Raw genomic sequence first — 16044 nt, 5'->3', positions numbered from 1 at the left:
TGGTTTTTCACTGTGATCCTGATGGGGTCTCCAGGTGACTTGTGTGAAGCAGAGAGGAGAGAGACATCAAGAAGGGGATCTGCATTTTCTTTCTATCCACCTCTGCCACTTGGAGAATGTCTGCGGAAAACTAGGTCTGGGAGCCTTGCTCCTTGCAGGAAAAGAAAGTCAGTCTTAGACCTTACTCAGGCCTTTCAGGTTCTTGCCTTTCTCTCAGACAAGAATTTCAGGAGAAGAAAATATAACAGACATAATATAACAGCAGTGAAAATATAACAGATTTAATTTGGAAGTTTTGAGGAAGAGGCTGGGGAGGGGAGGGGGGGGAGAGAGAGAGAGAGAGAGAGAGAGAGAGAGAGAGAGAGAGAGAAAGAGAGAGAGAGAGAGAGAAAGAGAGAGAGAGAGAGAGAGAGAGAGAGAGAGAGAGAGAGAGGAGAATATGCCCAAGAGAGAACGTGGGCTTCTCCAGAGTCGCGGGTCCCCCAGTACATATCCCAAGAGGGGAGATGCAGAAAACATGTATACTCGGGCACCACATATGCTCGACAGAAACACATGGGCTCAGGCAGCACATGTGCACTCTTCTTTGTTGAAGTTGGCTTTCGGATTTCTCCCAAGCTGCCCCACAAGGGATTTTCTACCTAGGTAAGAGAACTTTGCTAAGGAGGTTACAAAGGGGGTAGCTTTGTGAGTAGTGGATGATCTTTGATATTCATTTCCTGACCTTTGTTCCTGCTGTAACTTCTCTCGGAGGGGGGTCCAGCCTTCTCTGGGTCTGTGTTGGCGCAGGTAAAAGCCTTATCAGGACTTCCTTAGTTCCTGGGGCTTTTGCAACTTGAGGGCTGTTGTTGGTTTTATTACCTTCCAGGAACCCCTTGCCATGGGGTGGGGGGTGGGGGGGGTCCTTCTCTATCCACTTGCCAGCCTGCTTTAATTTCACCTACCAAGCGTTTTAGTTTGGTCATTTCTGCTTACAGCTTTCTCATTGCTGCTCTCATCTCCTTTTTTGTTTTATTGGCTTTCCGTTCCATTGTTTCTTTGAGCTCATTAAACATCCTCCACCGTGTTTCCACTTGGAAGCCCTTATCTGAGAGTTGATGTGTCTGTGGAGTACCGGTTGAGTATTCAGGGCTGCTATATTCACTCTCTAAGCTTCATGGGGGTTCTGCCCCTGAGGCCCCATTGTGCTTCTGCAGACTGGGAGTGAGTCTCTCCAGTGAACTGCCTACACTCCACCATCTTACACTCCTCGACCACCGGGGATATCTCTTTGTACCCTACTGAGCCTAACCAACCTATTTTTTAGGGGTTAGAACATTTAGGGGTTCTTGTGCTAGTCCCAGAAGATGTTGTATTCCCTATGTGATGGGTGGGGGGTGGGGTAGAGTGGCCAGTGATAACAGGCCTGTGCCTCCACCTCTAGGACCCCTCGGGGCTGCTTACCTGAGTCCTCTTGGTGACCTTGGCGCTGGTCTTGTAGCTGCCCACCCAGGCACCAGAATCTGCTTTCTGCGCGTGCCAAGGGAGCAAGTTCTGATGAGGTTTTTGTTGGCCAGTGACTGCTTCAAAAGTTCTCCCTTCCCTGAGAGAGCTGTGCTTTCGAGCAGATGCTCAGCAAGGACTTCCTCTCCAAAGACAGGAGAGCTCCAGGATGCAATTATACTACAGAGTTGCTATGATGGCCTTTCCTGAGGACATCAATAACATGCCCAGAGCCTCATCATGTCTAGGAAGATAGGTGCAACAACCTTCAGGGTGAACTTAGGCAGAGACTTCAAGTTTGGGACGGTCTGACTGAAACCTTAAACACAAGTTGCACGTGGGGGTGTGTTTTCCTTATAGGTCTAGGTTCCCTGTGCTCCCTCTTATCTGAGTCTTTATAGTTTTTCCTTTTTGTCAAGGCAACAATCCATTAGAGAAGATGAAATCTAACTAAAATGTCCATCAGAGCTAAACTGGTTGCCCTTCAATTGGGATTATCATTAGCTTCTAAGGAGAGGCTGAGATTGGATGAATCAGACTTCAAAGGCGTGAACCTCTCATGTGAAAATTTGCTTACAAAGACAGGAAGAGTTTTGAAGAAAAGGACTCGTTCCTTTTGGCAGTCTCAGACATCCAGTCTTCATGGCAGGGAGAGGAGAGAGATAGGTGAGAGACTTGGAGAGCCTCTGGGTTATTTCCAGTTCAGTTCTGCCAGTGAGGGAATGTCTTCAGGTTACCAGCATCCCCTGCACCCCCACTGCTCTTCTGCTTTGCCCCATGGGTAACAGTTTGCTCAAATACATAGCTTCTGTCATATCAGCTATGCTATCTGCAGAACGATGGAGTATTTTACATGCAGTCAGTTCATGAAGATTGCACATAAATCTTGCCTGCTCCGGCCCTTTGGACACTAATGTTCCCTTATTAAGGCAAAAGTAAGCCTTCCTGTTCTCATCCATCCTTCCAGACTTTTTTTAATTACTGAAAAGTATTGCCTGGTTGTCTTTGCTGCCCCCCATCTTGTGCAGGCACGCGCGCGCACACACACACACACACACACACACACACACACACACACTTGCTTTTTGGAGGTTCATTCTGTTTCTCTGGAGCTTGCCAAATTGCCTTAGGAAGCTGGGCGTCTTGTCAATAGGTTGAACAAAAGGAAATTCTTATCTCTGAGAGGAAGCAGTCACCGTGTTTCTGTTGGTGATATTCTTGGCCGGTTAATATTGTCATGGAATAGATTTGGGTGGCAGCGGCAGCACCCTGGAGGGAAGTATTGCTCCTGCCCCGTGCACCCATGGAAGTGCTCCCCCACGGATTGTGCAGGCAGCGGAGGGAAAAAGTTATTTCGTGACTGTTGTTCTGAGGAAGCAAATGGAGATCCTTCATGAATTTGTTTGCCCAGCAAGCCTGGAAACTCAGCTCTTGGGCGTCCACACATTCTTTGAACCTTTCTCCACTTCCTTTTCCTGCTCTAGCTTCCCGTCTTCCCGCTTGCTCCCATAGGTGGCTGCCTCCACTTCCTCCAGCCCTGCCATTAGTGTGGAGCCCGTTTTCATTTTGGTCTGAAATGATTCTTGAAAAGCGTGGAAGCATACTATTATTCCCCATGGTTTATTTGAAAAAGAACAAAAGGGGGACTTTTAGGCAAGGCCAATACAAATACCACTCTCTACTCCGAGAGATGGTTTATGAATACAGATTTCTGTCTAAATAATTACTGTTGAGGGCAGAGAGGACTTTGGAGTTTGGAAATTGTAACAGCCTCGTATTATTCTCTCTTAGCAACCACAGTGCCACTGACCCTGCTCTGGTTTTGTGGAGGGCCGACACTATAATCCACCCCACGGCTTTTAGAGCCCATTTTTAAATCATGTACATAGATGAGAGTGGAACCAAGGTGTTATTTTCTGCAGCAAGAGAAAACAAATAAATATATAAACCAGCTCTGCTTTCAGTGCAGGAAGAATCATAGGTTGGCTGGTCACGGTGTTGAAAGAGAAAGTGGAGCTTTCGGGTACCAAGCCGAGGTTCCCCTGGTGCTCAGGTCAGATGCTAAATTATCCTCCAGATTTCATGAATGTCAAGGCCTTTGATGTGCCCTTCAGTGATATTACAGGGCTCTTTTCTACCATAGTGCTTTAAAAAAATCTCAGGAAAAAAAATAAAATTTCGGGGCTTGAGAGATAGCACAGCAGGTAGGGCGTTTGCTTGCATGAGGCTGATCCGGGTTCGATCCCCAGCATCCCATATGGTCCCCTGAGCACCGTCAGGAGTAATTCCTGAGTGCAAAGCCAGGAGGAACCCCTGTGCATCACCAGGTGTGACCCAAAAAGCAAAAGAAAAATAACAATAATAATAATAAAACAGAATTTCACCCTGCCTTCCTCTTTTCCCCTTTGCTTGCAGCTGCTGAAATGGGTTGTGGACTGAATAAGTTAGAGAAACGTGACGACAAACGACCTGGAAATATCTATTCGACTTTGAAGCGGCCGCAGGTGGAGACCAAGATCGACGTGTCCTATGAATACCGCTTCCTGGAGTTCACGACCCTGAGTGCTGGTGAGTTGGGCCGTGGGGTTCCCCTGGGAGCTGAGCCCCAGTCTCACTCCAGAGCCAGCTCAGGGCTGCTGAGCGAGGGGCTGTGCAAAGGCTCTGTTTGGGGAGGTGAGTGGGGAGGGTCCTGTGGGGAACTGAGAAGGCTCAGCCTATAAGAAAGGCCATTGCCGAGACGATTGGTCCACGGTTGGAGCCGGCCTCAAGTGCTGGGGGCGAAGGCAATTGGGATGGAGAAGGGACCATTATGACAAAGATAGTTGGAAATGATCACTCTGGATAGGAACTGTGTGCTGAAAACAGGTAAAGGAACAAACATGATAATCTCTCAGTATCTGTATTGCAAACCATACTGCAGAAAGAGAGAGAGAGAGAGAGGGAGACCAGGAGAGAGAGAAAGAGAGTCTGCCATAGAGCATAGAGGCACGCTGGGGGAGTGGGGAAAGGGGGTGGTGGGAGGGAAACTCATTGTATGACTGAAACCCAACCTGATCATGAACAGCTTTTTAACTGTGTATCTCTGTCACTGTCACTGTCCTCCCGTTGTTCATTGATTTGCTCGCGAGGGCCCAGTAACGTCTCCAATGTGAGACTTGTTACTGTGTTTGGCATATCGAATACGTCAAAGGGAGCTTGCCAGCCTTGGCTGCGTGGGCAAGATACTCTCAGTAGCTTGCCGGGCCCTCAGAGAGGGGCGGAGGAATCGAACTTGGGTCAGCCATGTTGGCCACTTGCAAGGCAAACGCCTTACCTGCTGTGCTATCGCTCCAGCCATATTTGTACTAAATAAATAAATAAATAAATAAATAAGGCCATCGCTTAGAGAAATCTAGTTTGCGTGCACCAGGGATTGAATGCAAGGGGCCGTGGCATCCCCATCTCTTTAGGGAGGCCCAGATCCCTGCAGCGGGCAGCAGTGAAGGGCAGGAGGTGTAATGCAGGGGACACGCTGGTATCAGGCAGAGCTGCAAAGGCCACCCACCGCACCCCTGATCCTACATCATCCTAATGTGGATCATACATGGTGAAGCATGCACCAGAGAACCATGCTTCACCTGAGCGCCATGCCTACCCTCAAAAATTTAAATTTAAAAGGGGGCTAGAGAGGTGACACAGCAGTAAGGCACTTGCTCTACGAGAGACCACCCTGGGCCCCAACCCTGGCACCACATATGTTCTCCCCCATGCGCTGCCAAGAGTGATCCCCGAACACAGCCAGTTGTGGCGCAAAAAGAAAAATAAATATGCTGAAGACAGATATCAAGGACTTACACGGTGCTACATTAAGCCCAGGTGTGAGCCCAGTGCTACACTCAGGAGGCTGTCTGGGGCTCTGGTGGGTCAGTGTGCAGACTTGGTGGCATAGCCCACCACACGGGAAAGGACACTTCGCCCCAGTCGCCTTGTATTCCTTCCCCGGTGGTCTGCCCACTGTCTTTCAAGAGAGTCTGTTCTTCTGGCTTGACTTTATCTCACAGAGCTGGGTAGTGTCCAGGTGACCAGTGTCCCAGCAACCCTGTGGCCTGGAGAACTGGCAAACGTTGGATAAGGGTTTTGTTCCCATGCGTTTGCTGACCATCTACTCAGACTGATGACGATTGGGCCAGAACTGCCAGGAGCTGTGTGTGGAGCTTCCGAGCTGTGGGGGAGAGGACAAGGTACGCACAAACAAATAAACAAAAACAAAGCAAATCCCCCCAAAATGAACCCGCACCGGAAATCTCTGCCTATGGAGGGCTGAGCAGACGAAGAAGATGAAGAAGACGGGATGTCCACCATGGATCTGTTCTACGAAGAGAGGAAATCTCGTGGCCTCTGTTCAAATGGCCAAGTGAAGGGGCTGGAGTAATAGCACAGCAAGTAGGGCATTTGCCTTGCATGTGGTCCAACCCAGGTTTGATTCCCAGCATCCCATATGGTCTCCCGAGCACAGCCAGGAGTAATTCCTGAGTGCGTGAACCAGGAGTAACCTCTGTGCATCGCTGAGTGTGACCCCAAAAGCAAAAAACAAACAAACAAACAAAAACACAAAAACAAACAACAACTACAACAACCACACACACACAAAAAAAAAGGCCAAGTGAAGTCCACAGAAAGAGGAAGAGAGGAGCTCATCTCTGCGTGGAAGGAAGGACACAGCAATGAGCAGTTCTAACAACATAATGATAAATGAAAGCGCAGCTGCACTGCTCAGAGTGTCCTTGGGGGCTAGGGTGGGAGCAAGGACGGAGCGGGTGCGTCCTCTGGATGGGTGGAGGTTTTATTCATTCCATACCAAGGACAGAGAGAAAAGCTTCAGCAACTTGGCAGTGCACGCGGGGGATGAGGTGAAGTGTTTCAGAGGCGCGGCGTGGCTTCTGCTCTTTGGTGGGACCGGGGGCATCTCTGGAAGGCTCCAACTAACACGAAGCAGGTGCAGTGCAGTCACTGCTCTTTCTCCCTGGGCTCGGGGTCTCAGTTCGGGGTTTCTGAACAGAGCAAAGAGTGATCTGGGAAGGAGCTGGGCCAAACCTGGACTCCCAGGCCTCTGGTGCCTGCGTGTTGGGGCAGCGGCAAAGGACAGGGCGTGTCATGTAGGGGACATGTTGGCACCAGGCAGAGCTGTAATGGTCACTGCACCCCTCTCAGCCTCCACAGCTCCACCACGACCACCTCCCTCAAGGTTCTTGCTGCTCCTGGAGTCCTAGGAAAAGGGATAGCAGGTGCCTCCTCGGGCCCTCCTGTCGCCCCTTCCCTACCCCACACCCCCAAAACTGAACTCAGCTTGGTCCTCATCCGATGGCATCCTGCTGGCCTGGGCAGAGACTGTCCCTGCTGTTCTATAATCGTCCAGACAGCCAGGCCTGACCGGGGCCTTCAATGGCAGCTTTCTTCTGGACCACCTACCATCCCCATGCCATCAACTAGAGGATGCACCACTCTGCTCCCAGACATCCGTGCAGCATTTCGTCCTCCATTCCTTGCCCAAGGGATATCTGAGTGTTTGCCAAGTTTGTGGGATTGTAGAGCTCTTAAGGGGACCAAACCCCACAGCACACGGAGGGGGGAAGGCAGGAAGGAAATCTTCCAGCTGGTTAGACATATGTTGCTCAGGTGCAGGGTGGTGGGGGTGTGCTTATGCTTTTGGCCTTGGGGTTCTAGTTATTATTATTATTATTATTATTATTATTATCCAGAAGTATGATTTGTACTTTTCAAAGCTCTGTGTGCTCCGCGGCTTCCTTCCCCACCCTGCCCTCTTCTGTGCCCCTCCGTGGCCTTGAACCTTGGTCAGCAGCACGGCTTTGAGCTTCTCGGAGAGGAAGTGCCTGCTGTTTTCTGATGATAAAGTGAACACAGGTCCATTCAAGGCTGTCGGTCTCTGGAAAAGCCCCAACCATCCTGCCTGCTGCTAACCCTTGACCCTGTGCACATCACTCTCTGCTCACACCATCTTCCCGCTGTCCTCCTCCTTCTGCCACTTGTCGAGGACATCCTTCCCCTTCCACCAGGTCTCCTCAAAGGGCTGGCACTGCCTGATTGTCACTCTGCCTGGGAGTCGTCCTAGATATGAGCCCTGATCCCAAACCCTTCTTCCTAGCATTCATCCCTGACCTCCTACCCACCCTCCCAGCCAGCTTCTCGTTTCCCTTTTTTGATTTTCTCCATGGCCCTTTTTTAATTTTCTCTTTGCTTTTTTTTGGGAAGGGTCACACCCGATGATGCACAGGGGTTACTCCTGGCTCATGCACTCAGGAATTACTCCTGGTGGTGCTCGGAGGATCATATGGGATGCTGGGAATCAAACCCGGGTTGGTCACATGCAGGGCAAATGCCCTACTCACTGTGCTAGTGCTCCAGCCCCTCTCCATGGCCCTCTTACCCTTTCATCACTCTTGTAGATTTGACTTACAGTTTCTTACGTTCCCTGTGTGTCTTCATCCGAGGGTAGAATCCCATTTTACTTGTTTAGTCCCCTCCTCAGGCTGGAGAGATAGCATAGCGGGTAGGGCGTTTGCCTTGCACGTGGCTGACCCAGGTTCTATTCCTCCACCCCTCTCGGAGAGCCCAGCAAGCTATTGAGAATATCTCGCCTGCACAGCAAAGCCTGGCAAGCTGCCTGTGATCTATTCGATATACCAAAAACAGTAACAATAAGTCTCACAATTTGTTGTGAGACGTTACTGGTGCTCACTTGAGCAAATCGATGAACAATGGAAGGACAGTGCAGTGCAGTGCAGTCCCCTCCTCTGCCCTAATACCTCTTCCAATGCGTGCAGGAATTGTGGCGATTTTCTCTTCCACTAAATCCTCTGTGCTTAGAGTAGTGCCCAGCTCAGGGTAGATGGTCAATGGAGGTTTGCTCAGGGAATACTTAATGTGTATTTTTACATCCATTTTTTTTTTTGCAACTTAACTTTGTACCATGAGGCATGCCCCCTGTCATTCCATACATTCAGAAGATGGGATTTAATGGCTGTTTATGATTTAATCACTCGCCGGACCATAATTTATTTAACAGTCCCCTTTTATTGGGCCTGTAAGTTATTTCAGGCTCAAGCTATTATAAATAATGTTGTGGTAAGCAATGCTGTAGATAAATCTTGGGGCGCATTTCTGATTATTTCCTCGGGAATTACTGAGTTGAAAGATACTGCTGGCAGGACTCTTGATAAATGGCCAAACTGCCCTCTAGTTAGGACCTGTCCAAGAAAAAAAAAAAAAGCAAACAAATCTGGTCCTGCCCAACTCTGGAACTGCTTCTTCTGGACCTGGGGGATGTGGGTTCAGGCTATGGGGATGTGACTCTCTGGGGGTATATGTGCATGGGCCCTTGTCATTGTTTATCTTCTTCCAGAATCCTCCCTCCCCCACAACCACCCTTGATCCTATACGAGACCAGGGTTGTTCACCGACCTGTGCTTCTTCCTGCTGGATATGCGCCCCCTGGGGAGGTCTCTCTTCCTCAGGGTGGTCAGGACCATCCTCAGCCCAGCCCGGTGACAGCCTGCGTTATACTTAGGGCTGGGCACACACCTGGCTTTGCTCATCCTTCCGTTCGTCTTTCTTGCTCATGTTTTCTACCTGACAGTAGCACATCCTGAATGATGGATTTCTCATAAACCTGCAAAGCAAATGTGATGTGTGCATACTCGTTTCTCTGGTCGCCTTGGGAGTTCTCTTCCAGAAGTTTCCACGAGAGCGCTGGCCTTTGGTTCCCCCGCCTTTGTCAAGCACCAGTTCTGTGCCAGGTCTGTGTTGGTGCCCTTGGAGTCCTGAGTGCAGCGGGGTCCTAATTGAAGTCTGTTGTACTTCTCTCTGGTCGCGGGAAGTGTTCCACCCTGTGAATGTTCTCCTTCACGGTGCAGAACCATCCCCTCACCGCAAAGGTTTCCAAATGTGCCTTTGTTCTCTCACCTTCCTTCCCACCCCCCAGTCCCAGCACTGACCTTATTTACCCCTGGCTCTGCACTCAGGGATCACTCCTGGTAGGGCTCAGGGGACCATATGGGGTTCTGGGGCTCAAACCCACTAAACTGTGTGCAAGGCAAATGTCCTTCCATTGTGCTATATCTTCGCCCTACTTCTAGATTTTTCCTGTAAATGGAATCATTGAATCAGATGATAGGATTTTTTTGGATCTGGTTTTCTTTTTTTTCGGTGGGGGAGGGGTGGTCACACCTGGCGATGCACAGGGGTTACTCCTGGCTCTGCAGTCAGGAATTACTCCTGGCGGTGCTCAGCGGACCATATGGGATGTTGGGAATCGAACCTGGGCCAGACTAGTGCAAGGCAAACGCCCTCCCTGCTGTGCTATCGTTCCAACCTGGATCTGGCTTTTTGGGATCAGGCTTTTTTATTTCTAACGGGTTAACTCCTTTCTGTGGCTGTACTGTTGTCATGACTTCCTGTTTCTTTTGCTGATTGGATCTGGTGAGTGGAGGAACCACAGTTCCTCCATTTACAAGAGTGCTGCCAGCAGTATCTTTCAACTCAGCAATTCCTGAGGAACCAAAGTTTCACAGTGGGTCTTCGAGGCATCTGCACACAGACCTTCTGTGCCTTTTGCAGGTGACTTTCTGTGCTTCTGTGGTCATTTTGTTCTCTCTGGCCTTCATATGGTCACTGAGTATCTTCACTCTCTTTTGCAGAGGAGGGGATACTCAGAAAGGCAAAGTCACATTCCCAGAGATGCCAGAGCGGCACGAGAATACTTATTTTCCTGTGGTTTGGGGGATTTCTGGGTAGCATTTGATAGGCTTGTTTTTTCCTAGGGAAGATGCTCTGTGGATTCTTTAGCAAATTGTAGGTTGGGAAAAGCTGTTGGTCCCTCTTCCACACAGTGGCAGGAAAGGAACTTGTACCCTTCATTGAATCAACAAGTGCATCAGCTGTTTGCTTTGTTCCTTGCTTCAGATTCGTAGCCATTGTGGGCACTTCTGGAACAAGCAGCCTCCCTTGAGGGTTTGCAGAGGAAACAGAGGAGCAGCAGGAAGCCAGCAGCAAAGCCTGGAAGCTGCCAAAAATCTCGATTCTGGGTGATTGTATTGGGTCTTAAGTTTTCAATTAACTCTGGTCACTGATGGGTTTCATCGCAGACAGAGATCCATCCAGCTTCATAATTTCTGAAAAAATGGAGCCTCATTATCACCTTTATGTGTGTATTTTGCCAGCTTTACTCGCTGGGCCACTCTTAACGCCACGTGAGAGCTACTGCATCCAGCACCGGCTCCCAGAGAAGTGGCTGTGTCATCCTCAGTGATGGGCTTCTGCTGAACCTGCAAAATCACCTGTTTGGTACATGGTGAATCGTATTGAGGGAGGCCCCATGCCTGGAGCTTGATTCTTACTTGAGCTGGCTAGTCCTCTGCCTTCCAGGACGGCAGCCACAGGGCTCTTTAAAGGGAATAGCTGATCCAAATGGAAAACCTGGTTCCTCTCTCATACCAGCCACACTCCAAGCGATCTCACAGCCAGAGGTAGCTGGTGGTTCTCATATTGGACAGTAAAGCCAGAGCCTCCTTGCTGGCAGGGGAGGGTGGGGGTGTGAGGAGTGGGGAGAAGAGGAAGAGAGAGAAAAAGATGGGCGGGGGAGCTCTTATGTTTTCCTTATAAGGCCATAATCCTTAATCCTATTGGAGTAGGTGCCCCTTCCCCACCATGATCTCATGTAACCCCCATAACTTCCTTACTCCAAATGCAGTTCCTTTGGGTATCAGTGTTTAGAGATGAAAAGAGTGGAGTTCCATAGCACAGTCTGTCCCACTTATCTAGATTGTTCCAAAACCTCCTTCAGTTGAGGAATCAGTGATTGTTTATAGGATGATATGAGAATGCTGGTGCTTAAGGGGATGTGATAGTCTCAGTCTTGTTTGGGGAGCGTGTACGCCCAAGCCAGCTTCGGATTTGCTGGTGGATGTGGTGTTAGCCAGGCAAAGGATGGACAGAAGGTGGAAGGGGATGATCTTTTCAAGCACTGGGGGTTCCATGGGAAGGATCAGAATCCAGTGTCCAGAGAGAGAGAGTACAGAGGTTAAGGCACTTGCCTTGCAGACTCTGATTCAATAGCTGGCACCAAACAGTCCCCTGAGCACCACTGGGAGTAATTTCTAAGCACAGAGCCAGGAGTAGTCCCTGAGTACTACTGAGTGTGTCCCAACCACCTTTGCCCCACACCCCAAAGAAAACCCCAAAGACAACATTGCATAATGGGAAGCCAAGAGAGGGTCAGAGGTTTAGTTCGATTGGAATGCGGCCTGTGGGAGAAGTAAGCAGAGACCAGAGACCAAATCTTACATGTTGAACAGAGAAGCCTGACACATCATGAGGGAGTGGAGTGACCTCTGGCAAAGAATTAATTGAGATCCGGAGTTTGAAGAGCTAATACGAGGGACTTGCCCTTGGTCTCCACACTGTGAGGTGTTTGCCCTGTCGTGTTTGCTCCTCTCTGATGAGCGGAGTCTTTGGTTCTCGAACAATCTGCTTACAGTGGTAGATTCGCAACCCATTGATGGGTCAGCCCTAGAACTTTGAGGAGTGATTTGTTTCCATTGCCTGTGTTCTTCAAGCATCTCTCCCATTTCTCCACTTAAATTCTTGCTTGTGAGACATTCCCACCACATACATTACAGTTTCTAGATTGGTTCACACTGCCACATTTTTAAAATTCCCGTCTTTGTGGTTTTCCTGTCTGAGTGGTCTTTAAGGCCGACCTTTGGGATGTTTTTCTTCCATTTTGTGCTGACCAGACTCATAGTGGGAATTTAGTCTTAAGTTCTGTGTATAAATTTTGGTGGGAGTTGTGATACATGTCGGGAGTGACATTTATTATTCAAAACAGATACATATTGTGCAGTAAATAATGGAAGAGATTAATTTTAATTTAATTTCCAGTCTGTGTAACCTTAGCTGTCCACACAACGGCAGAAGTAGTAAAAATCCTTCCCTGTCTAAGTTGTTCCTTTAATCTCTTTATCAGAAAAAAGGCTAATCTGAAATGATGGATCCCAGGGACCAAAAAAGACAGTATAACACAGAGGGTAGGGAATTTGCATTGCACGTGGCTGTCTCGGGTTCGATTCCTCCGTCCCTCTAGGAGAGCCTGGCAAGCTACCAAGAGTATCCCGCCCACACAGCAGAGCCTGGCAAGCTCCCGGTGGCCTATTCGATATGCCAAAAACAGTAACAACAAGTCTCACAATGAGACGTTACTGGTGCCTGCTCGAGCAAGTCTATGAATAATGGGAGGACAGTGCTACAGTGCTACCAGGATTAAAGTTCTTGCCTTGCATGCCACTGCCCTCACCTCCATACTAGGCATCACATGGTCTCCTGATCATTACTGCAGGCAGCCCTGTAGGCCTCTGAGCATCACTGGGGTAGCCCCGGGTACCTCCCAGCACTGGAAGGCCTGAGCAGTGCTATATCCTCAGAACCTCACATTGAATCCACTGACCTGGTGGGCTGAGAATTGTTGGTGGGGCCCTGACCTCCTGAGCACTCTTGGGAGCTCTTCCACCTCACCCTAAATGGATCAAGCATATTAAAGTTTTGGAAGACTAAGAATTTGAACTTGGTACCCAGTGGCTGGCTGTCAGTCTTGGTGCTGTTGACTTGTCTGATGTCAGGGTCATGGAGGGAGGTGACAGGAAAATTCCAAGTTCTCATCCACCATCATCTTCGTGCCCAGAGAAAAACTGTGCAAGCTGAGGGTGAATCAGAACTACTGGAGGTCTCTTTAGTACATAGAACCCAGGCACCCAGCCCAGAGCTTGTGAGGCCTGGGAAGAGGCCTGAGAGTCTATCTTTTCAATGAATTCCCAGGGGAGCTGGTGCTGGTTTGGACTCTATATTAAGAGAATCTCTGAAAAGCACGTGGAGGGCAGATTTTTTTTCCCCTTCTGAGTACAGATGGCAGACCACAGCAATACTGGTATGATTTCTTTTGAAAGTCTAAAATTAATCCACCCAGTGCTTATGTAGCAATCTGGATATTATGACTATTTCCGGATCTATTTCCTTGAATTAGTGTGTTACATAAGCATGCACAGACACACAGACACACACACACACACACGCAGATACACACACACAAACACGAGGCCATGTTCCTGAAACAAATAAATTCTGGCTGGCAACCATGTTCTCAAACTTTGCTTAAAATTCCCATGCCCAGGTTGCAACCCAGATCAGGTAAGCCGATCTAGGTGGAAGGACTGAGATACCAGTCTTTCTCTGAAACCACAGGTGATGCCAAGTTCAGTCGAGCTCGAGAGCCATGTGCGGTGAAGTGGCAAATGGTTGGTAGCAAGGAGGCAGATAAATGGGAAGGGAAGAACTAGTTTGAGAAGCATGGGTTTTTCTAGTAGAGATTGGGGAAGATTTGACGGTGCCCCGGGGTGCTTGGTTCTTGGTGACTCTAGGATGTGCAAGATTCGGGTAAATAGGATGTTTTGCTGCTCACGGAGCAGCCCAGTGGTTTTCACTGTTATCCATACAGTGGCCACAACAGTGCCTTTTTAATTTGCTGCAAAGGCAGAATTGGGCATCTTCCTCCGGACTAACAAGATCTCAGCAAGACAAGTTCCAACAAGCCCCCAGTGGGTCCAGATGAGAACTGGATCCACTAACTACAGGTCTGCTAAGGGGGCAGTGGTGACTCCCAGGGGAAGTATGGAATTTGGAGATGAGAGGCTGGGCCGTGAGGAGGCCATGCCCAGCTGAAGGAGGTTGGGAGGTGGGTTTGGGGTCAGTTTCCTGCTGCTGGAGGTCTGGGGTCTGCAGATATTTCCTCTTTGGTTCAGCAGTTGTCTGCTTCCTCTCTGCCTACCCAGGAGGGCGGATCTGACTAGAGGTGGGCGGGGCATGGAGATCTCTGGCGAACACACTGTGCAGAGAGAGGAGGCCAGTTGTACCCCCATATTTGGATGGGTCTTCATTTTCAGTTCCATGCTTGTCAACTGTGACTGCAGTGGCCCATTCTAGAAGAATGAAATCCAGCACGCTTGTGTTCCAGCCACCCCATCCCCCTTCTTGATTCTTCTTTCATGGGATCTCTGCCACCTCCATTTCCTGCACCCGGGCTGCCCTCGTCTGGTCTCTTGCTTTGTCTTTGCAAGCCTGATCGGGCCCCATAGAAATGACCTTGAGTAGATAAGTTAGCACCAGTGTGAATGGGCTGAGCTTGAGTTTGTGCGGTATCGGGCAGTCACTGGGCAGCACTGACCTGGCTGGCCACCAGTGCCTGCAGGGATGGGTCCTCCTCTGGAGGGAAACCCAACATCAAGCAGCAGCCCGGCAAGAAAGGGAGAGAGTTTGGGGGGATGGGGTGATTATTTGCGTTAAGGGATTTTTGCTTTAAAGTGGGTTTCACCGTGGGGTTCCTTTAGATGGAGCCTCAGGTGCCCTGAAGTGTTTGTTTTGCCATCCTTAATGAGGTATTTATTATCTCTCTCTAAATACAAGACCTGCAGCTTTGGAGCATAACAAATTAATCTATAGCATTGGTGGCTCCTCAGCGGAACTGAACATAAAGTCCCCGATGTTGATGGCATTTCCTTTCAGGTAAAGAAAACTTGAAGCAAACAATCAGAAGGTCTGAAGGAGGGAGAAGGGGAACTGGCAGGGCAGACCCAAAGCATCATATGTTCTTAGAGCAGAAGGCAGAAGGTCCCTGGTTCAAGTTGGGGGAATGATTTTTTTTTCATTTTTTTTGGGGGGGGGTTGGTCACGCCCAGTGATGCTCAGGGGCTATTCCTGGCTCTGCACTAAGGAATTACTCCTGGTGCTGGGGAACCATATGGGATGCCAGGGGTTAAACCCGGCTTGGTCCTGTGCAAGGCAAATGCTCTACCCGCTGTATACTATCACTCCGGCCCCCAGGAGGAGTGACATTTTATATCCTCTCAACCGTATCCTAGAAGAGTATCCTGCTTCTCCAGACCTTCCTTTTTTGAGTTTTTGTTTTGAGACCAGATCCAGCAGTGCTCTGGAAATTCTTTCAGCTCAATGCTCACAGGTCACTTCTAATGGATTTCAGAAAATCGTGGTGCTAGGGATGAAAGCAGGCCTCCAGCATGTAAAGGATGCATTCCTGCCCTGCCCTTTAAGCTATTCCCCCAGATTCTCTGGTCCTAAATGACAAAAAAGCTCTTCTGAACCTATGTGCTCTCTTAGTCTCTGTGCCTGTGTCTTCTCGGGTTGCTGAAGGTCCCACAGACGGTGAGGCATGATGAGAACTTCATGAGCGATGTAATAACAGCTATAATTACCAGGCATGGATATCATGGACGTTGATCTGCACAGGATCCTGATTTTACAGATCCAGAGTCCAGGCTCTCCAAGGTTTACCTTATGTGCTCATGGCCACACAGCACCTATGGGTTGGGGCTCGGATTTAAACTCACACTGGCCTCCTTCAGATCCTCAACTCTTAGGCGGCACCGGAAGCATGGTGGTTTCTAAGGTACAACTTTGGGATTTGGTGGGCTCTGATCTGTGCTTTGAAGATCCCAAGTGGGA

The 16044-nt window shown here is 49.2% G+C and overlaps 1 protein-coding gene across 2 annotated transcripts in view; it reads left to right on the top strand.

The window, feature by feature from the left end:
- RFTN1 (raftlin, lipid raft linker 1) overlaps positions 1-16044 on the top strand; it is a 228637-nt gene that overhangs the window by 18002 nt on the left and 194591 nt on the right. For both annotated transcript variants that reach the window (XM_056129331.1, XM_056129332.1), the window contains exon 2: positions 3898-4050. In XM_056129331.1, the coding sequence (XP_055985306.1) occupies positions 3906-4050 (145 nt within the window). In that variant the 5' untranslated portion in view covers positions 3898-3905. The remainder of the gene's footprint in view (positions 1-3897; positions 4051-16044) is intronic.

The sequence above is a fragment of the Sorex fumeus genome, unplaced genomic scaffold (assembly GCF_029834395.1).
Source record: "Sorex fumeus unplaced genomic scaffold, SorFum_2.1 ptg000072l, whole genome shotgun sequence".
In the NCBI taxonomy this organism is placed as follows: domain Eukaryota; kingdom Metazoa; phylum Chordata; class Mammalia; order Eulipotyphla; family Soricidae; genus Sorex; species Sorex fumeus.
This window is presented reverse-complemented; position numbering and strand designations above follow the sequence as displayed.